Source organism: Bos mutus, chromosome 7 (genome assembly GCF_027580195.1).
Source record: "Bos mutus isolate GX-2022 chromosome 7, NWIPB_WYAK_1.1, whole genome shotgun sequence".
NCBI lineage: Eukaryota > Metazoa > Chordata > Mammalia > Artiodactyla > Bovidae > Bos > Bos mutus.
In genome coordinates this window covers 56,957,412-56,979,590 of record NC_091623.1, presented here as the reverse complement: position 1 = coordinate 56,979,590, position 22,179 = coordinate 56,957,412, and the positions used below count along the sequence as shown (strand labels likewise).

Below are 22,179 nucleotides of genomic sequence, written 5' to 3'. Positions count from 1 at the left end.
TATCTGGAAGAAAAAAAAAGACAATGGAAATAACCCAGGAATTTTGCAAAAAGTGGAGTATTAGATGTTAAAATATATTCTAAAGATACTGTGGTTAAAACAGAGTGGCACTGGGACAAATGGATGAATCTCTGAAATAAAGTAACCTACCTCCAGTGGGCCCCATTTTAGCAGATTAAGTCTGAGCTGCTTCAGACATACCCTTCTGCCTGTCCCTCCAGCTCGCCTCCCACCAACATCACGACTTAGTCAAATTTCACCATATCACCTGTTGCATGTGCAATTTCTACTATCTGGAGCACCTTTCCTAAGTGTCATCCTTGCAGGCTGCCTACCCAGACACTCTAGGTCAATGATGTGCCCCCCTTTCTGTTCCCATAGATTCCAGCTCCCACCCCTCTCACCCCTTTAGCATAAACCATAACTTGAAAGTCTATCTCCTCCTCTCAGGTTTGAGGCCCAGGGTGGCAAGGACTATGTTCCCCTCAAGGACTTGCACAGTGCCTGGAACACTGTATGTGCTCAATAAATGCTAAATTAATTGAGAAAAAGATCTGGAGGGTCACTTTAGATCATACTACATTCCAACTGGGTTACAGAGTTCAATGTAATGTCAAATCATTCTCTGAACAAACATTTAAAAACTTTTTTTTGAAGTGTAGTTGATTTACAATTTTGTGTTAATTTCTGCTCTACAGCAAAATGACTCAGTTATACATATATATACACATATATATATATGTATTCTTTTTCATAGTCTTTTCCATTATGGATGATCACAGGGTATTGAATATAGCACGGGCTTCCCAGGTGGCTCTAGAGGTAAAGACCCTGCCTGCTAATGCAGGAGACACGGGTTCAATCCTTGAGTCGGGAAGATCCCCTGGAAGAGGACATGGCAACCCACTCCACTATTCTTGCCTGGAGAATCCCATGGACAGAGAAACCTGGAGGGCTATAGTCCATGGAGTCGCAAAAGAGTCGGACACTCAGTCAAACTGAAGTGACTTAGCATATTGAATATAGCTCCTTGTGCTATACAATAGGATGTTGTTGTTTATCTTATTCTCTATATAATAGTTTTTCCTATTTCTCCCAACCCCTCCTTAGCAACCAACATCTGTTCTCTATGTCTGTGAGTCTTCAATAAACATTTATTAAGTGCCTACTGTGTGCTCGGGGCACTGGATAAAGCAGTGACCAAAATAAATCAATTCCCTGTCCTTACTGGGAGACAGATGGCAAATAAGTATACAAATAAATTATATATATATATATATATATTTTTTTTTTTCCAGATAGTGAAAGTAGCTATCAGGTTCGTAACTGAAGGTCCACGTTAGGTCTTTAGAGGACAGAAACACATAAGTTGAGCCCTCAAAGATAGGAGAAGGTGGCCAAGTGAACAGGTGCAGGGAAGAACACTTCAGGAAGATGGAAGAGCATGCACGAAGACCCTGAGGTCGAAAAGATCCAGGGTCCGGATCCCTCACCCAGACACTGGAAAAGGAGCATCAGTCCTTCCAGCTTCCACCTAAGGGATCTTCCATATATACAAGTCCCACCGGGTAACTTTCCTACTTAGAGTCTTCCCATGGCTCCCTGTCCCCGGTGGATGAGATCCAAGCCCTTTCGCCCTGAGCCGGTCAGCACTCAGCTCCCCACCCTGGACAGAAAGCCCTCAAAGACCGTCACTCCAGGCCCCGCCCCTATCCCCGCCCCCAAACCCTGGGCGCGGGCCAGTGCGGCCCACCCCGCCTCACCATTGGACAGTTCGGAGAGCAAAGGGCCCTGGTTGGCTGACGTGGTTGTCAGTTAGGGTCCAGGCCTTGATAACCCGTCCCCGAACTTCGAGGGGGCGGGCTCGGGTGCGGGCGCGGCTGGGGCTGCGGCTTCAGGTAAAGCACCAGCTTTCTGGGCACCGATGGGGAATCTGGGGGGCAGGGATCAGGGGTACGCACCGGGACGGGGCGCTGCGCTTCCAGCCCCTCTGCTGGCTCAGCGCGTAGCGATGGGGAGGGCACAGTGTTCTCTGCCTGGAACCCCCCCCATTCCCACACTGGGAGCCCCAGGTGGGGAGCGAGCAGAGTTGGGGCCCTGTGGATTCGTGAGGTCTCATTTCTCCCGCCCTTCAGGAGCGAAGTGTGGTGGGGGAGGGGTCGTTCGCCCCCTGTGCTTCCACAACTTCGGGATCCTTTCCCGGAGTCGCTCCGGGACAGCTGGGGGACCCGAGTCCATCCCCTCGCTCTGGACCTGAGTGTGTGTGTGTGTAGGGTGATTCGGAAACCGCGTTGGGAGGAGGGACGGATGGCCCCCGGGGCCGGCAGACAATGGGCAGCGGATGGAACCGCCCGGCAGCGTTTCCTGCAGGAAACTGCTCTGTCTCTGTGAGGCTGTCCTAAGGGGACATGGGGGTGACGGGGTGCTGACCTCAGTACCTCTCCCCTGGCACCATCATCAGCCTCCACCCCACTTCAGGGGTCTGAAAGTCCCTCCCCACATTAGAGGGGGTGCCTCCACCCAGAGCCTCAATCTGGGAAGACGCCCCCTCCCCAAGACCGGGATCTGAACTGCCTTCCGTATTCCCCTACCCCTCAGGTTTTGCGATCACAGCTCTGAGTCCCAAAATAATCCCTGGGGCTGGAGTGGGGGCGTGTGGCGTCGACTCTGACGGCCTAATGAAGGGTCTCAGGCAGAGGATGTGGATCTAGCCGTGACAGCTCCTCGGGCAGGGAGCGGAGGACAAGAGAGAGCGGTTGCACGCCCCCCGCCCCCGCTCTGGCGAGGGTACAACCCCTGGAGTCACCAGACTTTGGCCCTGCTCTTCCCATCAGGGACACACGCAGGAGACAGGCAGGAGCGCAGGCTGGGAGGGCCGACCCCCTCTAGCTCTTTGCCCCTCATGGTGAGTGGAGGGCTGTTTATAGAAAGCTATCAAGTGGAGTGGGCAATGCAGTGGGTGTGTGTGTTAAGTGGCTTCAGTCGTGTCCGACTCTTTGCCACCCTATGGACTGTAGCCCGCCAGGCTCCTCTAGCAATGGGATTCTCCAGGCAAGAATGAAATACTGGCAAAGCTGCTGGGTTCAAAAACCTGCTTCTGCCCATGTACAACCTTGGCTGGGTCACTTCATCTCTGAGTCTCAGTTTCTCCATCTGCACAATGGGGAAGGGGGGAAAAGAATAATGCTAAGAAAATCTACTTCAAAGGGCCTAGGAGTTTTTTGTTGTTGTTGTTTTTTTTTTACTAAGTTAATACCCATAAATTGCTTAGAATCGAGGCTACCCCCATAGCAAATGCAAACGTTTTTATTATATTGCTATTTACTCTTCCTGGGGCTGCTGCTGTTGCTTAGTCATTTCAGTCGTGTCCGACTCTGTGCGAGCCCATGGACTGTAACCTGGCAGGCTCCTCTGTCCATGGGTATTCTCCAGGCAAGAATACTGGAAAGGGTTGCCATGCCCTTCTCCAGGGGATATTCCCGACCCAGGGATTGAACCCAAGTCTTCCTCATTGCAGGTAGATTCTTTACCTTCTAGCCACCAGAAAAGCATCTTTTTGGGGGCATCCACCCATTTTTCAGGCCAACTTCTGGGTCTGGCTGCTCCAGCTTGTTTGGGTCTTGGGAATGGCCCAGAGCTGTTTTTTTGTTTGTTTGAATTCCCAGGGTCTTGGATTTGGGTGTGGCCAGGTCCCTGAAGCAAGGGGCTGATCCCACTGAGGCAGTTGGCCAGCTGTGTGTGAGGCCAGCCCAGACCCCTAAGCCCCAGTCCAGGTTTTCTCCATGACCCAGCTCTTCCCAGAGAGCTTCCTGAAAACAAGTCCTGAGAGGCACTGACTGTCCTCTGTGCTGCCCTGCTGGCCGGCCCCTTATAGCCAGTGTGAGGGACGGAAACAGCTGCTTCAGGACGGCAAGTTCCCCGCCACTCCCTCCTCCCTTGGGGAGTGGGGGTGGGGGGGATGTCAGGGACCCAGGCTGGACAGAGGTGGCGAGTGGGCCCATATACCCAGCCGTGGAGCAAAATGAGTCAGGTGGGCCAACAGGTGGTTGGTGGGTGTTAGGTATGCAGGTGGTCATCAGGAGTGCAAGAGACCTGAAGAGGTGATGGGGAAATTTGCCAGGTGGTTAGTGCAGATGGCAGTAGGTCAGGAAGCGTACAGATTGGGGCTGGTGGGCACCTGCTGGTGGAGGGCTGGGCAGACAAGGGTTCCCAGAAGATGAGTGGAACCCAGTCTGAGGACATTTCCTATAGGTAATCGACTTAATTGCTTTATGCCTTAGCTTCCCCATCTGGAAAAGGGGGAACCATCCTTCCTTGCAGGTTTATACTGGGGGAGGTACATTAAATGAGAGCAGGCACAGAGTAGGCACTCGATACAAGCTGCTTGCAGTTCTCTGAGGGTTTTTCATGTGGGCTCTTCAAAGCTCCATCTTTCCTGCTCTGTGCTTTCTGAAACAAAGCACAGTAACTTTGATTGTGGTGGACTCAATAACAAAGTTCTGGAAAAATCCCTGTTAAATATCACATTATTAGATGTGACCCAATCTTCAGTTTCCTTTTTAGATTTATTTATTTTTATTTGTTTGTTTTTGGCTGCACTGCGTCTCTGTTGTTGCGGCTTTCTCTAGTTGCGGCAAACCCAGGCTACTCTTCATTGCATTGCAGCAGTGCACGGGCTTCCCATTGTGGTCGCTTCTCTTACTGTGGAGCGTGGGCTGTAGGCATGTGGGCTTCAGTAGTTGTGGCAGATGGGGCTTAGTTGCTCCACTGCTTGTGGGATCTTTCTGGACCAGGGATTGAACTCATGTCCCCTGCATTGGCAGGTGGATTTTTAACCACTGGATCACCAGGGAAGCCCCTCCCTCAGTTTCTTAGAGCCTCCATCACATCACCTGAAGAGTCTCTCTCCCTTTAGCCCCAAACATAGCCACAGCTCTCACAATCTGGGTGCTTGTGGTTCCACTACAATTTCTCACGAACTAAGGGCAGAGCCCTGTGGCACTCCAGTAGAGACATCACAAGGAGACTTTGCATCCTTGGTGCCTCTGTTGGAGAACTCTTCATCATTCCTAAAGGATCTCACAAGTTACACTGATATAAATTTGGATGTACAATTATATTTTGTTTGCACTCTAAGGAAAAAAAAATGTAAGAATTCTGTTTTCTGTTTGTTTCTTTTCAGTATGCAGAATCTGACCAGATGAGTTTTTAATGAGCCCACGAAAGGCTTCCAACTCTCGCCTTCCTCCTCTGAATGATCACACTCCACCCCTTTGAGCGTCAGTTTCTAATTTCCCTCAGGGACTGACAGAAATCTCCGCAGGTCTGGAAAGCACCGCCCCCTGCCCCGCCCCCAGCTGCTCTGGTTCTCTTATCACCATCCCTTCTTCTTTTGATGCCCTTCCCGCCCAGCAGGCTGAGGAGGCCTGGCACAGGAGGGCCCCCACAGTCATTCATTCCAAACTTTCAAGGCCACTTGAGGGAGGAGGGAGGAGAGGACCTGTGTGTGTGTAGTGGGGGTGTTGGGGGGTGGAGAGGAGCGCTGGGTCTGTTTACTCATGCAGAGTCCAGACAGACCCCAGAGGCACAGCCAGAGAGGTAGGGTCCAGCCCTACCCACCCTCACCCCTCTGGGGGCCTTTTTCAGGGTGTGAAAAAGGTGGCTGCTATTCCGGGAAACATGGCCAAGTTTGCCCTGAATCAGAACCTGCCGGGTAAGTGTGCAAAATGGTGTTTGTGTGTGTACAGATCCACACCCGGCGCCCAGGTGCCCACACAGCCCTGCAGTTCCCTCCTCTGCAGAGTGGTCAGAGGGCCCTTTATAAAGGTGGATAATGTCCTGGCCCTGCTTAAAATCTGCCTCTGGTGCCCTATTACAGGTGGAATAAAACTCCAGCTCCTCACAGTGGCCCAGAAGGTTCCTCACAGTCTGGCCCAAGTCCCCCTCTTCTAGTCTTCTCCCTCCTCCCTTCTTTCACTCTGTTCTGCACATTCTCACCTCCATCCCGCTTTTACTCAGGTCCACCCTGCTCATTCCACCCCAGAGCCTTTGCACGCGCTGTTTTCTTTTAGGAACCTCCCGTCCCAGCTGCTTTCTCCTTCTCATTCAGGGCTCAACTTCTAAGTTCCCTCCCCAGAAATCTGCTGGGACAGCCAGAGCCAAAGCCTGTCAGTTGCTCTCTGTTTCATCTTGAAATTTTTATTATTGCCCTAAGGACCTTTTTTGAACGTTTGTGTTTATCTGTCTCCTACAAGTGGGCAAGGATGCTTGTCTTGTTCATTGCTATGTCCTCAGCGTTTGGTACACAGTAGGTGCTCAACACGTGAATGCACAACTTTTGGGGTGCAGATAGGTGTATAAACTTCGGTGTGCAACCGCAGGTGTGCAGGGTTTGGAGCAGGTGGCGTCGTGAAAGCATGTCGTGGGGCGGTGGGGAGGCGCTCCTTTTGTTAGTCTCTCTGCGTCTCCCCGGCCTGACGTTCCTCCACGCCCCTGTCATGTTCGCAGACCTGGGCGGCCCTCGCCTGTGCCCCAGCGCGACTGGGGGCGCCCGCAGCCCGAGCTCGCCCTATTCGGTGGAGACCCCCTACGGCTTCCACCTGGACTTGGACTTCCTCAAGTATGTGGAGGAGCTGGAGCGCGGCCCCGCTGCCCGCCGCTCTGCGGGGCCCCTGCCCGCGCGCCGTCCCCGCGCGCCCCGGGCCGGCCTCGCAGGTGCGCGCAGCCCAGGCGCCTGGACCTCCAGCGAGTCCCTGGCTAGTGACGATGGCGCAGCGCCGGGCGCACTCTCCCCGGGTGCGCCGTCCACGCTGATGCTGCCGCCGCTGTCCCCGCGCGCACCGGTGCGCAACCCGCGCGTCGAGCGCACGCTCCTGGAGACCAGCCGGCGGTTGGAGCTAGCGCAGGCGCAAGAGGGTGCGCCCAGCCCGGCCCGCGCTGCCCCGCGCAGCCCGCGCGGGTCTGGCCACAGCAGCCCTGCCCCCAATCCGGCCCTGGCCTCGCCGGGCCCAGGGCAGCTGCAGCTGGTGCGCGAACAGATGGCCGCGGCCCTGCGGCGCCTGCGCGAGCTCGAGGAACAAGCGCACGCGCTGCCCGAGCTGCAGGAGCAGGTGCGCGCGCTGCGCGCCGAGAAGGCGCGGTTGCTGGCTGCGCGCCGGCAGCCGGAGTCCGACGGGGAGGCCGAGGGGCGCCCGGACAAGCTTGCTCAGCTGCGGCGGCTAACCGAGCGCCTGGCCACCTCTGAGCGCGGCGTTCGCGCCAGGGCCAGCCCCGGGGCTGACGGCCCGGACGGGTCAGCTTCTAGCTACAGCGAGGGTGCGCCGCCGGGTCTCGACCGGGCGCCCCAGACACGGGAGGCAGGCACCCAGATCGTGCCGGAGACCCAAAAGGCGGGAGTCCAGGCGGTGCCGGAGACCCAGGAGGCCGGCGTGGGGGCAGCTCCTGAGACTCTCGAGGCGGAGGCGTGGGTGACGGAAGCTCTGCTGGGGCTGCCCGCGGCCGCCGAGCGCGAGCTGGAACTACTTCGCGCCAGCCTGGAGCATCAGCGCGGGGTGAGCGAGCTCCTGCGGGGCCGGCTGTGCGAGCTGGAGGAAGCCCGCGAGGCTGCTGAGGAGGCCAAGGCCGAGGCCGAGGCGTCCCGGCCCCAGCCGTGCGTGGCTACCACCCAGACCTCGTGGGATTATGTGGAGAAGACCACGCAGACCGATGCTCCAGAGGAGGCCCCAGCCCCGATGCCGGAGAACCCCCCCGGATCCACGGATGGGGACAGGGCCGTGGCACCCGCGGGTGAGTCCCCGTCTCTCGCTGAGCCCTGGCTTGTTGGCCGCTGAATTCGAACTCAGTGTCTCATCTGATCTCCGCCAGGCACCCTCAAATCCATCATGAAGAGGAAAGACGGTAAACCTGGTGGCCAAACCAGCCCCGGACCAAAGAGCCTGCAGTTTGTTGGGGTCCTCAATGGAGAGTGAGCACTTTTCCCCTCCCCATGGCAGCATCTGCTGGGACATAGACTGGAGTTTTGAATCCCAGCTCTGCTCGCAGCGTGGTCTAGGCAGGCCTCAGTGTCCACATCTGTAAAATGGGGACAGCCACTTTCCACCTCGCAGGACACCAGACTGAGCCCACGGGGGAGGCTCAGCATATACCTCCCACCCTGCCCCCAGGTACGAGAGCTCGTCCAGCGAGGGCGACAGCGAGGATGGTGCTGCCGAGCCCCCGAGGAGCAGTTCCTCGGGCTCAGGCGACGACAGCGGCGCGGCATCCGACTCCGAGACCCCTGGCGCTCCCAGCGGCAAGGAGGACCGGGACGCTGAGCCGGAGGCAGAGCAGGAACCTCAGCCGGGTGCGCAGGGGAGGTGAGCCGCGCGAGGGACACGGAATGGGGACGGCTGCTCTTTCCCCCGCCTTCCCACTCTCCATCCCGACCTCTCCTGGAGCCTCTCCGTCTCCTAGGTGCGAACTGAGCCCGCGTTTGAGGGAGGCGTGTGCAGCCCTGCAGCGGCAGCTGAGCCGGCCCCGCGGGGTCCCCCGCGACAGTGTGAGTGCATAGAGAGCCCGTCACAGGAGTCTGATGCCCGCCTAGGGAAGAGCATCGCCTTCTTTAGAGTTAAGGGGGCCCCAAGTTCCGTCACCTCGCGCCAGGGCCCTCCATGGATACCAAGGTCTCCAAAGGGATCTCCGCCCCAGAACAGGGCTGATTTTTCTCTGATTTCCCCAGAAGGGTCCACCCCGGCCCCAACCCCATCCCGGACTCCCCAAAGACAAGCGCTCACAGTCTTCCTCCACTCCTGGTTCTCTCGGAGGCTCTCCTCGGGAAGGAGAGCATCCTTGCCCTCTGGGGCCGCGTACCCACACTGACACTGCTCCCTCCTCCAAAGGGGTGCGGCCCACGAGTCCACGCCCCTCTTCAAATACGGAGGGACCAACCCCCCCTGCCTGGGTTCCCAGACCCGCCCCCACACCTGCCCTGGGCCCTCGCTGATGTCTCTCTCCTGTCCTGGCAGGGCGCGGCGCGCCTGGTGGCCCAGGAGTGGTTTCGGGTGTCGAGCCAGCGGCGCTCTCAAGCGGAGACCGTGGCCGGGGTCCTGGGCGCGGTGGCGCGCCTGGGGCGAGAGCTGCTGGAGCACGTGGTGAACCTGGCGGATGGCAACGGAAACACAGCCCTGCACTACAGCGTGTCCCATGGGAACCTGGCCATCGCGAGCTTGCTGCTGGATACGGGTCAGCATTGAGGAGGGGTGGGGAGGGCACTAGAGAATAGGGACCCACGGAAGGGGGAATCTGGGTAGTGCTGGGCTGGCACTGCCATCCTACACCTGCCAAGGATGCAGAGGAGGACTGGCATTCTCACCTAAACTCTCACCTCCCATCATCTCAGGTCACTGTCTCCTGTTGTCCCACTCCCACAATCCTTGGGGCTCGTGGGACCAGTAGCCATTGCTCCCACCCAGTTTCACTGCACTGTCTCCTTGCTCCCCCTCTGGCCTGTTATTAACTTCTCCTTTATGTACTCTCTCAAAGTCCTCCTGCTGCCCTTCCCTCACTTCATCCTGCTTGCTTATCAGACTTCATTGAGGCACACAGTAGACCCTCTGGTGTTTGTTGAATGAATGAGCTTTCATGAATGGGAGCTCTGGGCGGGTGCGTGTAGGGAGTGGAGAGAAGGATCAGTTTTACTTGATAAGTATCAAACATAATTTCCAACAGAGGTAAAGGCCATGACAAGATAAAATCAGGGAAGGGAATCAAGAAACAGGGTAATCCTTTAGTTTAGGATCCTTCCTTAGCAAGGCCTCAGAAGGGAAAAGCAGGCGGGGGAAGATAGATGGGGTGCCTGGCGAGCTGCAGACACCCCACTGTGGTTACTTTGAGCCCCTTCTGCACCTAACATCCTCCACCAGGGTCACAGAGGCTTGTGAGAGGAATGGACACCTAGACAATAGGCCACACAACTGGGGGATGCCCTTAGTCCTGACTTAACTATCCCACCTTTTTAAAAAATTTACTTGGTTGTACCAGGTCTTGTCTCATGCAGGATCTTTGTTGTGGAATGCAAAATCTTAGTTGTAGCATGTGGGATCTAGCTCCCTGAACAGGGATGGAACCTCGGGCCCCCTGCATTGGCAGCACAGTCTTAACCACTGTACCACCAGGGAAGCGCTGTGACTTAAAACTGTTTACTTCTCAGCCCACTGTCTCAGATCTCCTTTCCCCAAACCTCTCCCACCATTCATCTCCCCAAACTGCACCTAGTCTTGAGCTTTCAGAATGGTGGGGGTACCCAAGCATTGAACACCCTGGGGAATGAGATCCAGAGGTAGGTGCTATGATGTGTGGGAGGGGGCCAAGATGGCAACAGAACTGACCCTAGAGGAAATGGAGCTGACATTTGTGTTCATCTGTAAAGGACAGGCAGCAACAACCAAGCTGTTTCCCAGGGCTGCTGTAAAAAGTACCACAAAGTGCCACAATTTGTTTAGAACAAATTGTGTTGCAGTTCAGGACGCCATTAAGTTCACAGGACTGGTTCATTATTAGGGGTCAGAGTGAAATTATTCCATGCCTTTCTCCCAAGTTTCTACTGATGGCAGCTCATCTCTGCCTTCAGCATCACATGGCGATCTGTTTCTTCTGAGGATACTAGTCATATGGAATTGTTCAGTTGCTCAGTCGTATCTGATTCTTTGTGACCTCATGGACAGCAGCATGCCAGGCTCTTTTGCCCTGGAGGTTTGCTCAAATTCATGTGATGGGGCCAAATTTCTTTTGATCTGTTCTGGCTGCTGTGTGGAAACTGGAATGGAGTTGGGACACCAGGGGGGCCCAGCTGACAGTTCTCTGGGGAACCAACAATGGTGGCTTTGTGGACAGTAGTCCTTTTATTGATGCTTTCCAACTGTGGTGTTGAAGACTCAAAGAGTCCCTTGGACTGCAAGGAGATCAAACCAGTCAATCCTATAGGAAATCAACCTTGACTATTCATTGGAAGGACTGATGCTGAAGCTCCAGTATTCTGGCCACCTGATGCGAAGAGCCAGCTCATTGGAAAAGACCCTGATGCTGGGAAACATTGAAGGTGGAAGAGGGCAACAGAGGATGAGATGGTTGGATGGCATCACCAATTCAATGGACATGAACTTGAGCAAACTCCAGAAAACAGTGAAGGACAGGGAGGCATGGTGTGCTGCAGTCCATGGGGTTGCAGTCAGACACGACTGAGTGACTGAACAATTAGTGGGAGGTATTGCTCTAGGTACTGGGGGATACGATGGTTTGGACAGAACCAAGTCTCCAAACCTGTTTGTAATAGGGAGGTGAGGAAACCTTTCAGTGAGATGGAAACAGAACTCTAAAGGTGAGAAGGGCCACATGGCTCCTGGAGAGGGAAGAGCCTTGTAAGGTAGAGGAACAAGTAAAATCATGCATGACCCTCAGTGACCAAGCTGGCTAAACAGATGGTGAACTTGATGCTTGGAGGGAAGTGAGTGGACAAATTTAGGTGTCGGCTTCTTGAACTGATGCCTCTTCGCTTTCCTAGGGGTCTGCAAGATTGACCACCAGAATCGAGCTGGCTACTCTGCCCTCATGTTGGCGGCACTTACTTCTGTGGGGCGAGAGGACGACATGGCTGTGGTCCAGAGACTCTTTCAAATGGGCAACGTTAACGCCAAGGCCAGCCAGGTGCATAGATGCCTCCTCCCTGGTTGAGTCCAGGTGGCACTTTCACTTCCGGAGCCAAGTCTCTGAGACCCCCCTCCCTTTCCTGCAGAGCCCACACCAGCCCTGTCCCCTTCTTTCCCTCTCCCCAGACAGGACAGACAGCCCTCATGCTGGCCATCAGCCACGGCCGCCAGGACATGGTAGCTGCCCTGCTGGAATGCGGGGCAGACGTGAACGTGCAAGATGCAGACGGGGCCACGGCACTGATGTGCGCCAGCGAGTATGGGCGCCTAGACACTGTGCGGTTGCTGCTGGCCCAGCCAGGCTGTGACCCTGCCCTCCTGGACAACGTGAGCCACCATGGGGCTGGTGTGGGGTAGTGGTGCCTTGATTCAGGGACCTGACTGTCTCCATGATCCCTCAGGAGGGCACCAGTGCCCTGGCCATTGCCTTGGAGGCTGAGCAGGACGAGGTGGCCGCTCTGCTGCATGCCCACCTGAGCTCAGGCCAGCCTGGCTCCCAGGTGAGTGCGACCCCATCCTGCAGAAATGGAGTTTACCAGCTGCACAGCTCAAGGATACCAAGTGTGCTCCCAGAAAAGGGGCTTTTCTTTGTGCACCCACAGAGGGAGCACTGGGTGGCAGGAACCTGGGTCTGATGTTCAATCTTCAGAACACCCCAAGGGTTAGACACACTTTCACATGTAAAGTGAAGGTCATGAGCCTGAGGCCTCCAGGGGGGCTTGCCCTAAGGTCAGACAAGAGCTGTTAGACCTAGCTCAGACCATCATGTCTGTGGACTCCCATTACAGGCCCAGAGCAAAGGAATAAAAGCATCCTTTGGAGTTAGTCCTCTTGCCTGGAGATCCCATAGATAAAAAAGCCTGGCAGGCACAATCAGTGGGGTTGCAGGGAGCTGGAGATGACTGAGCAAGCGAGTCACTAACACTTTCGCTTTAGAGTTAGGGAGCAGGGCAAGAGGATTCAGTCTGTCCCCAAAAGGGAGGTGCTTATAAGCAAAAGTGCCAGCATTTTCCTAGTTAAACTTGCCCTACCAGTCTCCCCTTCCTGCACTCTCCTGTACATGTGTGGAAAAAGAACCACAGAGATCAAGTGCCTCTTCCAGGTCAGATGGGACAGAGGCTGGATTCAAATCCTGGCAGCCTGGCTCTACTGTGCAAGGTGGGGTTCCACTTAGGGTCGGTGAAAACAAGTGACCTCCAGTAGCTTAAGCATCTCTGAGTGTTAAGGGGGGCTGAAACCCAGTGTCCTGTCTGCCGGAGACTGACAGGAACCCCCCCCCACCTCTCTCACCAGCTGTCCCCTGATTCATCCACGGCCACGCCTGGTGAAGGAGGCTGCAGTGACAGTGGAGAGGACCCCCTGCCCCAGTGACTGGCCTAACACATCTGGGTCGGGGAGGCGGAGTCAGGTCTTGATCTCTGGGCAGAGGTCTGTGGTCAGAGGCTCAGCTTGAACCACACAGGGTGAGGAGGCAGCTGAGGGAGTGACACAGCCCCTAGTCTACCCATTCCTCCAGGCTTCTTACCTAATAAAACCTTCCTAACTCATCTTGTCCTGTTTTGGAGGTGTACATAGACACATGGTTCTCCCGCCTCACAAAGAAAATGCCTTGTTGGCGAACACCCCCCATTTTCAGAGTACACTGGGTCAGTGACCACCTGGGGGCCCCACAGAAGGATTTTGGAAATCCAATGACAACCCAGACAAAACCTCAGGTTTTCATACGATACAAACACTTTATTAACAGCAGATCATCCTGGTGGGCCAAGGCGACAACCCAGACATCCAGCACCCTGTAAACAAACCAAAGCGTTGAAATGCTGACAAGGTGCCCCCATCCCAAACAGGGAAACTCCCTCCCCCATCTTGCTAACTTCAGCAGACCCCGACCAACAGCCCTTGATCCTTGAGCCCTGACGAAATCTCCCCACCCCCAGGCAAGGGTCTAACAAGGAGCTGCTCAATTTCCCACTCCACTTGTGCACTCACCAGTCACAAGTTCAGCGCAGCCTCCGAGCCTCTCGCTCTGACTCCAACAGGGTGAGCACGTCGCCCTCGCGCACGGGGCCTTTCACGTTTCGGATGATGGAGCGGCTCGTGTCGTCCATGAATTCTACGCGCACCTACGGGGCCCACAGGAAGGACGGGAAGAAGTCAGAGTCGGTTGAGAATAGGATCCGTGGGATAAGCGGCTGATGTCGATCCAGAGAACGTTTCTGCTTAGAGACACTTAAAAGGGGCTGAGGCTGGGAAGGCAGGACTGGGATAGGAGACAAGCCGGAGAGGGGCCAAGGCGTGGAGAACAAAGCTCCCGAGCGCCAGAAGATGCCACCAGGGGAGACAACTGGGGGTTGTCGTGAGAGCATGGAGCCACTGTGGTCGTTGGCACAGGCTGAACCAGGACAACGAACTATGTCAGAACACGGGGAATGAGATCGCCAGAGCCCAGATCCAGTGGGCAGGGCCTTGCCTAAGTTCCGACCCTCGACCTTCTGTAAGCTCCGGGAAATAGGGAACGTATCGGTTCCCAGATACCAGGGAACAAAACCCGGGGCACAGAAATTATCCTCGAGATTCAAACTTTAGAAGCCCCACCCCGCAAACATCCCCCCGCTCCCCGCCTCCCCCGCTCACCTGCGTGCACTGTCCCTGAGAACCGGTCCTGCCCAACACCTTGGTGACCTTGGGGGAAGAAACTGGAATCAGATCTAGCCCACCCGGTTCCCTTACTCCCTCCTCCCTCATCTGGGCCCTCAAAACGGGGCCTCCGCCTCACCCTGGCAAGCTTGATGGGCTGCACACGGCTCGTGTCCATGATGGCGGCGCGGCGGCGGTCGGGCGGAGAGGAGTCACGTGTTTCGGAGAGGGTATTTATACGACTCCCTAGCTCCGCCCATTCCCGCTCTCGCGAGACCGTACGCCATGTTCCCAGCAGTCCCTGCAGTAGAGACGTCACCGGCGCCCTTCAGCGCCGGTGAAAGATGGCGTCCGCTACCCGTTTCATCCAGTGGCTTCGGAACTGGGCATCCGGGGTGCGCGGGGCGGGGCGGGAAGGGGCTGTGGATGCTGCAAGCTCTGCGCGCCCTGACCCGCTCCCACTACTCACCTCCTTTTTGCATCTCTGGGGCTGAGGCCATTAGTGCCGAGATTCCCCTAAGCAGGGAATTCTCCTCAGCCTGGAACCCCGAACTCGTGACCCCTTCAACCCAGGACACCCTCCCCAGCCGTTGGCTGTGGTACCCCTCAGGCCTGGGGTCTCCCTAGGCCCGTACCTTCTTAGCTTCGGGATCTTGTTCCGGGCCCCAGCTCCCCTGTTCACTCCAGGGCCCGTATCCTGTCCTCAAAGACACATGTCCCACCTTTCTCTTAATTTGTCCTGTGCGGGAATGCCCGTTAGCTGGTTTTCTCTTCTGGGGTGCGCTGGGGACTGATCTCCATCCTTTCTCCCACAGCGAGACTTGCAGGCGAAACTGCAGCTGCGCTACCAGGAGATCTCCAAACGGTGAGCAAACCCCGCTCGCTGCCCAGACCGCAATCCTGCCCTCCGTCTATCAAAACCCCAAACCCCTGTTCTTTTAGACCCCTGAAACGCTGGGCCGAGATCCTGGCTCCAGTCCCTTAGCTGGCTGTGAAGGCAGAGGTTTGCCTTTCATCTTGCTGCGCTGTTTCAGACATTGTGGTGCTTCTGCACAACCAGATGGGGCGTGAATTCTGAGTGGGAATTTTCTGTGATTTGCAGCCTCCAGTGTGGTCCTGACAGTATTATCATCCCCAAGCTACGTATGAAAATATTTGAGACTCAGAGAAACGAAATCATTTGCTTAAAATCACTCAGAAGCCAGAAATTGACAGCCGGAATTTGAACCCAGAAGTGTCTTTGATTTCTAACTCGAGTCCAAAAATTAGTTGACATTTACAAGGCCGGGCTCTGTCCTCAGCCGTTGGGAGTCCTAGGGGAACTAGAAAAGTTCTCATTCCTTTCTTGGAGCTTATATCCCAGGGAGGAGGCAGAGACATAGCATAGTAGGGAAATAAACACAGCAAGTAAAAAACACCGTTTTAGAATGCTCTGAAGAGGAAACAAAACGGACCAGATGGAGAGTGGCTACCTCAGGTTAAGTGATCAGGAAAGGTCTCAGGGATTGGATTTGGAGTCAGCTGAAATGCCAAAGGATAATGATTAAAACAACATTCCAGACAGAGGGAGCAGTAAGTGCCAAGGCTGTGCAGCCCGACAGAGCCAGACATAGGAAGAAGACTAGTGTGGCTGAAAAACTTTGAAGAATGGGGAATAGTGGCATATGTGTGTGTGTGTGTATTATATGTGTGTGTGTGTATGTCACAGGCAGAGGTAAGGCAGCCAGGGAGGACTAGCAGGAAAGGAAAAACAATAGCCTTAAAATAACCAAATCTATGTGAATATCTCTATGTTGTGACTGATTCCAGATATCAAGTTTTAAAGTATTTTTCCGTCCTAGGAAAACTGGTAGCCCAGTTGAGGAAACAGTTTTGTAAAATTTTCAATTTTTTTTTTTTAAAGGATAATGGTGCCCCCTGGTGCTTCCTTTGGGCCTTTTCAGTTGGTCACGGTTCTTTTTACCCTTTCTGTGCTTGTTTTCTGGGGCTTCCCAGGTGGCTCAGTAGTAAAGAATCTGCCTGCCAGTGCAGGAGATGTAGGAGACTCGGGTTCAATTCTTGGGTCAGGAAGATCCCCAGAGAAGGAAATGGTAACCTGCTCTAATATTCTTATCTGGAAAATTCTGTGGACAGAGGAGCCTGGTGGGCTGCAGTCCATGGGGTCCTGAAGAGTCAGACATGACTGAGCACACTGCTCGTGCTTGTTTTCTATAGATCCATACCCAGCAGAGGGTCTTCTTTGCATTCTAGGGATTAGGCAGACTCTAACTTCAACACAGGATGTTGCTTCTTTTTTTTTTCTTTTAAATATTTATCATTTGGCTGTACCGGGTCTTTGTTTTGGCGTGCAGGATCTTTGGTTGCAGTCTGTGGGATCTAGTTCCTCGATCAGGGATTGAATCCGGGCCCATGTATTGGGAGCAAGGAGCTTAGCCACAGGACCACCAAGGAAGTCCTTTAATATTAAGTTTTTAAACTTTGTTTTTTCTGTATTTTTTTCCCCACTCGATACATAACTATCACTTGTTTTAAGAAAAATTTAAATACTGGGGTTATCAGGAAAAAGTTGGTAAAACCCCAGTGAATGAAAACCTGATCCTTTTATGATTTTTCTTTCTTTTCTGCCCTCCCTCTCTGCAACAGTTTCTAGGAAAGCTCATCTTTTGTTAGTGATTTTTTTTGTTGTTGTTAACATCTTTTGCTAGCGAGATTCAGTTCAGTTCAGTTAAGTAGCTCATTCGTGTCCGACTCTTTACGACCCCATGAATCGCAGCACTCCAGGCCTCCCTGTCCATCACCAACTCCCAGAGTTCACTCAAACTCATGTCCATTCAGTCGGTGATGCCATCCAGCCATCTCATCCTCTGTCGTCCCCTTCTCCTCCTGCCCCCAATCCTTCCCAGCATCAGAGTCTTTTCCAATGAGTCAGCTCTGCATCAGGTGGCCAAAGTATTGGAGTTTCAGCTTAAGCGTCAGTCCTTCCAATGAACACCCAGGACTGATCTCCTTTAGAATGGACCGGTTGGATCTCCTTGCAGTCCAAGGGACTCAAGAGTCTTCTCCAACACCACAGTTCAAAAGCATCAATTCTTCAGTGCTCAGCTTTCTTCACAGTCCAACTCTCACATCCATACATGACCAGTGGAAAAACCATACCCTTGACTAGACAGACCTTTGTTGGCAAAGTAATGTCTCTGCTTTTGAATATGCTATCTAGGTTGGTCATAACTTTCCTTCCAAGGAGTAAGCGTCTTTTAATTTCATGGCTGCAGTCACCATCTGCAGTGATTTTGGAGCCCCCCAAAATAAAGTCTGTCACTGTTTCCACTGTTTCCCCATCTATTTCCCATGAAGTGATGGGACCAGATGGCATGATCTTAGTTTTCTGAATGTTGAGCTTTAAGCCAACTTTTCCACTGCTTTTTCACTTTCATCAAGAGGCTTTTTAGCTCCTCTTCGCTTTCTGCCATAAGGGTGGTGTCATCTGCATATCTGAGGTTATTGATATTTCTCCTGGCAATCTTGATTCCAGCTTGTGCTTCTTCTAGCCCAGCGTTTCTCATGATGTACTCTGCATAGAAGTTAAATAAGCAGGGCGACAATATACAGCCTTGACATACTCCTTTCCCAATTTGGAACCAGTCTGTTGTTCCATGTCCAGTTCTAACTGTTGCTTCCTGACTTGCATATAGGTTTCTCAAGAGACAGGTAAGGTGGTCTGGTATTCCCATCTTTTTCAGAATTTTCCACAGTTTATTGTGATCCACACAAAGGTGTTGGCAATTTGACCTCTGGTTCCTCTGCCTTTTCTAAAACCAGCTTGGACGTCTGGAAGTTCACGGTTCACGTATTGCTAAAGCCTGGCTTGGAGAATTTTGAGCATTACTTTACTAGTGTGTGAGATGAGTGCAATTGTGCAGTAGTTTGAGCATTCTTTGACATTGCCTTTCTTTGGGATTGGAATGAAAACTGACAATTTTCTAGTCCTGTGCCCACTGCTGAGTTTTCCAAATTTGCTGGAATATTGAGTGCAGCACTTTCATAGCATCATCTTTCAGGATTTGAAATAGCTCAACTGGAATTCCATCACCTTCACTAGCTTTGTTCGTAGTGATGCTTTCTAAGGCCCACTTGACTTCACATTCCAGGATGTCTGGCTAGATGACTGATCACACCATCGTGATTATCTTGGTCGTGAAGATCTTTTTTGTACAGTTCTTCTGTGTATTCTTGCCACCTCTTCTTAATATCTTCTGCTTTTGTTAGGTCCATACCATTTCTGTCCTTTATTGAGCCTGTCTTTGCATGAAATGTTCCCTTGGTATCTCTAATTTTCTTGAAGAGATCTCTAGTCTTTCCCATTCTGTTGTTTTCCTCTATTTCTTTGCATTGATCGCTGAGGAAGGCTTTCTTATCTCCTCTTGCTCTTCTTTGGAACTCTGCATTCAGATGCTTATATCTTTCCTTTTCTCCTTTGCTTTTCACTTCTCTTCTTTTCACAGCTATTTGTAAGGCCTCCTCAGACAGCCATTTTGCTTTTTTGCATTTCTTTTCCATGGGGTTAGGGAGATGAGCGATTCCTTTTCAGGCCTCAAACTTTGTATATTTCTTTAACCCAAGTGAGGAATGAGCTCTGTTTACCCTTCTTCTGGGGGCAGTGGCCACGAGGTGGCAGCAGAAACCTCAGAGGATAAATTGCTCTGAGTAATAAGCACTGATCCCCTGGGCTTCCCTGGTGGCTCAGATGTTAAAGAATCTGCCTGCCATTCAGGAGACCCAGGTTTGGTTCTACCCACTTCACTATCTTGCCTGGAGAATTCCTTTCACTTCTGTAGAGTTCTTCAGAGAGCTTCTGAAAGAACTGCAAGCCCAGAGGTTCTGCAGGCTGGCCCCTGGGGACAAGGCCCCTAAGAATGAGCGGAGTCTGCGGCTGTTCCCCCAGGGTTGGTTTGCTGACCACGCCTGCTTGACAGGTAGTGGACAGAGCCTTTTCATTTCCTGAGAACCTGCGGGTGGAAATGAAGCCTGCTGCCAAGCTCTGGCCAAGCTCTGGGGTGGGAACAGGCCTCCCTCACAAAAGGCTCCTCCATGCCTTCCACTTCTAGGGCAGACCCACAACTCGCTTCCCAGCACCGTCACATCCAGTGCTGGGGCTTCCACCAGCTTCTGGGCCCTGGCCCTTCCCCAGGCCTGTGCCACCAGCAGTGTATCAAGGGATACCCCTGGCCGCCAGCACATTCCAGTGGCTGCCTACACCAGGCCTTGTGACTGAGGTGATGGGCCCATGCTGCAGCCCAGCCGTGCAGAGAGAACAACTGTCACTTTGCTTTAGTGCCCATGTTTTTTCTTCTCAGAACTCAGCCTCCTCCCAAGCTCCCCGTGGGCCCCAGCCACAAACTCTCCAACAATTACTACTGTACTCGCGATGGCCGCCGGGAAGCCATGCCGCCCTCTATTGTCATGTCTTCGCAGAAGGTGCTGGTGGCAGGCAAGCCCGCAGAGAGGTGAGGACGCCTCAGTGCCCCTTCTGAGACCACCCCTCTATCCTGCTTGTGCTTTTGAAGTTCGCAAGTCTGTCTAGCATCAGCTGTGGCAGGAAATGTCCTGCCGGGGGCTTTTCATCTGAGGGGCAAATAAATCCCCACCCAGCCTGGGGTGGGTTTCCTGCAAAGCAGAGGAAGCTTCATGGGGCCTTCAAGGGCTTTGGAAGAAGCCCAGGCATTGTTGTTTTTGTAATTTTATGTCCCTCTTGAGAGAGAATTGTGTAAACCTCAGACCTCTCAAAACCCACTTTGGTCCCTGGCCTTAGGCAGTGTCTCTTAGTTAAATAGGAGGAGTAGTGGTATTTACTTAAGAGTTCTGCTGGGACAGGATCCCACAGACCAGGTGGCTTATAAACAAGAGAAAACTGCTTCTCATGGTTCTGGAAGCTAGAAAGTCCAAGTAAAAGACCCCTGCAGCTTCAGTGTCTGGTGAGGGTGCTTTCCTGGGTTCTAGGTGGTATCTTTTTGCCATGTCCTCACATGGGGGAAGGGGTCAGGGGTCTGAAGGGTCTCTTATAAGGGCTCCACCTTAGTCATCTCCCAAAGGCTCCACCTCCTAACGCTGTCACACTGAGGCATAGGATTTTAACGTATGGGTTTTGTGTGGAAACAAACATTGTCTATAGCAGAGTCATTATGAGGCTTAATTCACATAATGAACTATTTGTAAGCTCTTAGAATGGAGTCAGTGGCACGTCTACCTCTTAATAATTCTACAAGTTAGGCAGTGATGACCTCTGTTGGAGAAAAAGAAATTGAGGCCAGGTGCTCTGCGTAGGTCACACAGATCGTGGGTGGCAGAAGTGCAATTTCACAGCATTTTGTCCCGTCCCTCCCAGTGGTATCTGGGCTCTGCAGCTGATTCACCTTGTGGTCCTGGACCAGTCTTTTGGACCAGTCTTTTGGCCTTCTTGAGCCTCAGCTGCTGCTTTGTAAGATGGGGTTGGTGGGCTTGCAGTGTGATGAGATTGGTAAGGTGATGCGGCTGGGCCTGCCAAGTGGCTTAGAACTCAGTGAATGAATGGCCCGTGTTGCGGTCTTCAGATTCACCAGAGCCCATCCCCAGACTGGCAGGCTGCCCCACTCCCCCTCACCGCTTCATCTGCCCCCAGGGTGTCTGCATTTCCCAGGGAGGCTGCCTTCTACCTCTTCAACTTCCTTCAGGTGGGGGAAGGGAGGAGGGGAGGCCCTGGAACCCCGGGGGCCGGGTGGGTCCCTGCCTTAGATCTGCTGCACAGTGTCTCCTTAGGCCTTACCCTGGACCAAAAGGTCATTTTTGACTACGTATTAACTCAGCCCCAGTAGACTGGCTGGCCCTCATGTCATTAGCGCTTCCTGCATACAGTGCCTGCCATGTAGTAGGTGCTCAGAATCCGAGGGGAGGAGTTGCTGGGGACATGGGTCATCTGATTGCTTGGCCCTTCTGGAGCCAGTGTCCTACCCTGGGGCAGCGGGAGGCGGGGGCCAGTGGGAAGGGGTGCTGGAAGAAGAGTCCAGCATTTCACACTATTTCTGAGACCAGGAACCAGGACAGTCTTACTGCTTGGGGGCAGAAAGTGGTCAGCTGACCCTTTGGGGAACCCCACTAGAGAAGCCTGTGCATTCTGAAACACCCTGCAATCTGGCCTCCACATCTCTGGTTTCAGCAGATATGTTGCTACCTCAAGGGGGTGCTCCCTCAGGTTGCTCCCCACTGCTGACTCAAGTCTCTCTTCATTTTCCAGCTCAGCTGTAGCAGCCTCTGAGAAGAAGGCTGTGTCACCGGCTCCTCCCATAAAGAGGTGGGAGCTGTCCCAGGATGAGCCTTACCTGTGACTTTGGCTGGGGGCGCCAGGCTGAGCCCTCAGGGCCACCAGAGTGCTTCTTCCTCCTTGGACTCCTTGATTCCCTCTGGGCAGAATGTGACCTTATTTATAAAAATTATATATTGTGCTCCCAAGAATCGCTTGTTTTTACTTTTGAAAGGACATATGGGCTTACTTGGACTTCAGGGTGAAGTTGGTGCCACATCTCTTCTTCTTTTCTTTTCTAGCCACACCACACATCTTGTGGAATCTTAGTTTCCCTGACTAGGGGTTGCACCCAGACCCCAGCGGTGAAAACGCCAGGTTCTAACCACTGGACTGCCAGGGCATTCTTGTTGCTGTATCCTGAATCTCTGAACCCCGTGAGTGCGCCGGAACAGGGCAGGAGAATGGCTCTGGAGTTCTAGGGTGACATGCTCTCACTGGGCACGGAGATGTCACCATCCCTTCCTTGAGGGCCTGGCTCCACCCTTCAGAGCGGTGGAGTGGGTTCCAGGGTGTTTAGGGGGCATT

At 53.5% G+C, this 22,179-nt stretch overlaps 3 protein-coding genes across 4 annotated transcripts; 2 read left to right on the top strand and 1 right to left on the bottom strand.

The window, feature by feature from the left end:
* Positions 1-1,825: 1,825 nt before the first annotated feature.
* KANK3 (KN motif and ankyrin repeat domains 3) lies at positions 1,826-13,228 on the top strand. Of its 2 annotated transcripts, XM_070373779.1 has the most exons (13): positions 1,876-1,898; positions 2,599-2,905; positions 5,183-5,323; positions 5,647-5,713; positions 6,508-7,785; positions 7,864-7,963; positions 8,163-8,354; positions 8,452-8,536; positions 9,003-9,219; positions 11,537-11,679; positions 11,808-12,008; positions 12,083-12,181; positions 12,975-13,228. In XM_070373779.1, the coding sequence occupies exons 4-13, from the start codon at positions 5,680-5,682 to the stop codon at positions 13,050-13,052; spliced, it is 2,427 nt and encodes an 808-aa protein (XP_070229880.1). In that variant the 5' UTR covers positions 1,876-1,898; positions 2,599-2,905; positions 5,183-5,323; positions 5,647-5,679; the 3' UTR covers positions 13,053-13,228. The 2 variants fall into 2 exon arrangements, with proteins under 2 accessions (XP_070229881.1, XP_070229880.1); XM_070373780.1 differs by lacking the exon at positions 2,599-2,905 and having other exon boundaries at positions 1,826-1,898.
* A 164-nt stretch (positions 13,229-13,392) lies between these two features.
* RPS28 (ribosomal protein S28) lies at positions 13,393-14,538 on the bottom strand. Its single transcript, XM_005890722.3, has 4 exons — positions 14,458-14,538; positions 14,316-14,363; positions 13,671-13,804; positions 13,393-13,474 (listed from the first exon to the last, which is right to left on the bottom strand). The coding sequence occupies exons 1-3, from the start codon at positions 14,494-14,496 to the stop codon at positions 13,682-13,684; spliced, it is 210 nt and encodes a 69-aa protein (XP_005890784.1). The 5' UTR covers positions 14,497-14,538; the 3' UTR covers positions 13,393-13,474; positions 13,671-13,681.
* Positions 14,539-14,604: 66 nt separating this feature from the next.
* NDUFA7 (NADH:ubiquinone oxidoreductase subunit A7) lies at positions 14,605-21,803 on the top strand. Its single transcript, XM_005890723.3, has 4 exons — positions 14,605-14,713; positions 15,134-15,183; positions 19,673-19,822; positions 21,586-21,803. The coding sequence occupies exons 1-4, from the start codon at positions 14,663-14,665 to the stop codon at positions 21,674-21,676; spliced, it is 342 nt and encodes a 113-aa protein (XP_005890785.1). The 5' UTR covers positions 14,605-14,662; the 3' UTR covers positions 21,677-21,803.
* The last annotated feature ends 376 nt before the right edge of the window (positions 21,804-22,179 follow it).

Coding starts and splice junctions, on each gene's coding strand:
- KANK3 (XM_070373780.1), top strand. CDS start 5,680: ATGGCCAAGTTTGCCCTGAATCAGAACCTGCCGG. Junction 8,355..8,451: donor CAGCCGGGTGCGCAGGGGAG/GTGAGCCGCGCG, acceptor TCCGTCTCCTAG/GTGCGAACTGAGCCCGCGTT. Junction 12,009..12,082: donor ACCCTGCCCTCCTGGACAAC/GTGAGCCACCAT, acceptor ATGATCCCTCAG/GAGGGCACCAGTGCCCTGGC.
- NDUFA7 (XM_005890723.3), top strand. CDS start 14,663: ATGGCGTCCGCTACCCGTTTCATCCAGTGGCTTCGGAACTGGGCATCC. Junction 14,714..15,133: donor TTCGGAACTGGGCATCCGGG/GTGCGCGGGGCG, acceptor TTTCTCCCACAG/CGAGACTTGCAGGCGAAACT. Junction 19,823..21,585: donor GCAGGCAAGCCCGCAGAGAG/GTGAGGACGCCT, acceptor TTCATTTTCCAG/CTCAGCTGTAGCAGCCTCTG.
- RPS28 (XM_005890722.3), bottom strand. CDS start 14,496: ATGGACACGAGCCGTGTGCAGCCCATCAAGCTTGCCAGG. Junction 14,364..14,457: donor AGCCCATCAAGCTTGCCAGG/GTGAGGCGGAGG, acceptor TCTTCCCCCAAG/GTCACCAAGGTGTTGGGCAG. Junction 13,805..14,315: donor CTCAGGGACAGTGCACGCAG/GTGAGCGGGGGA, acceptor TGGGCCCCGTAG/GTGCGCGTAGAATTCATGGA.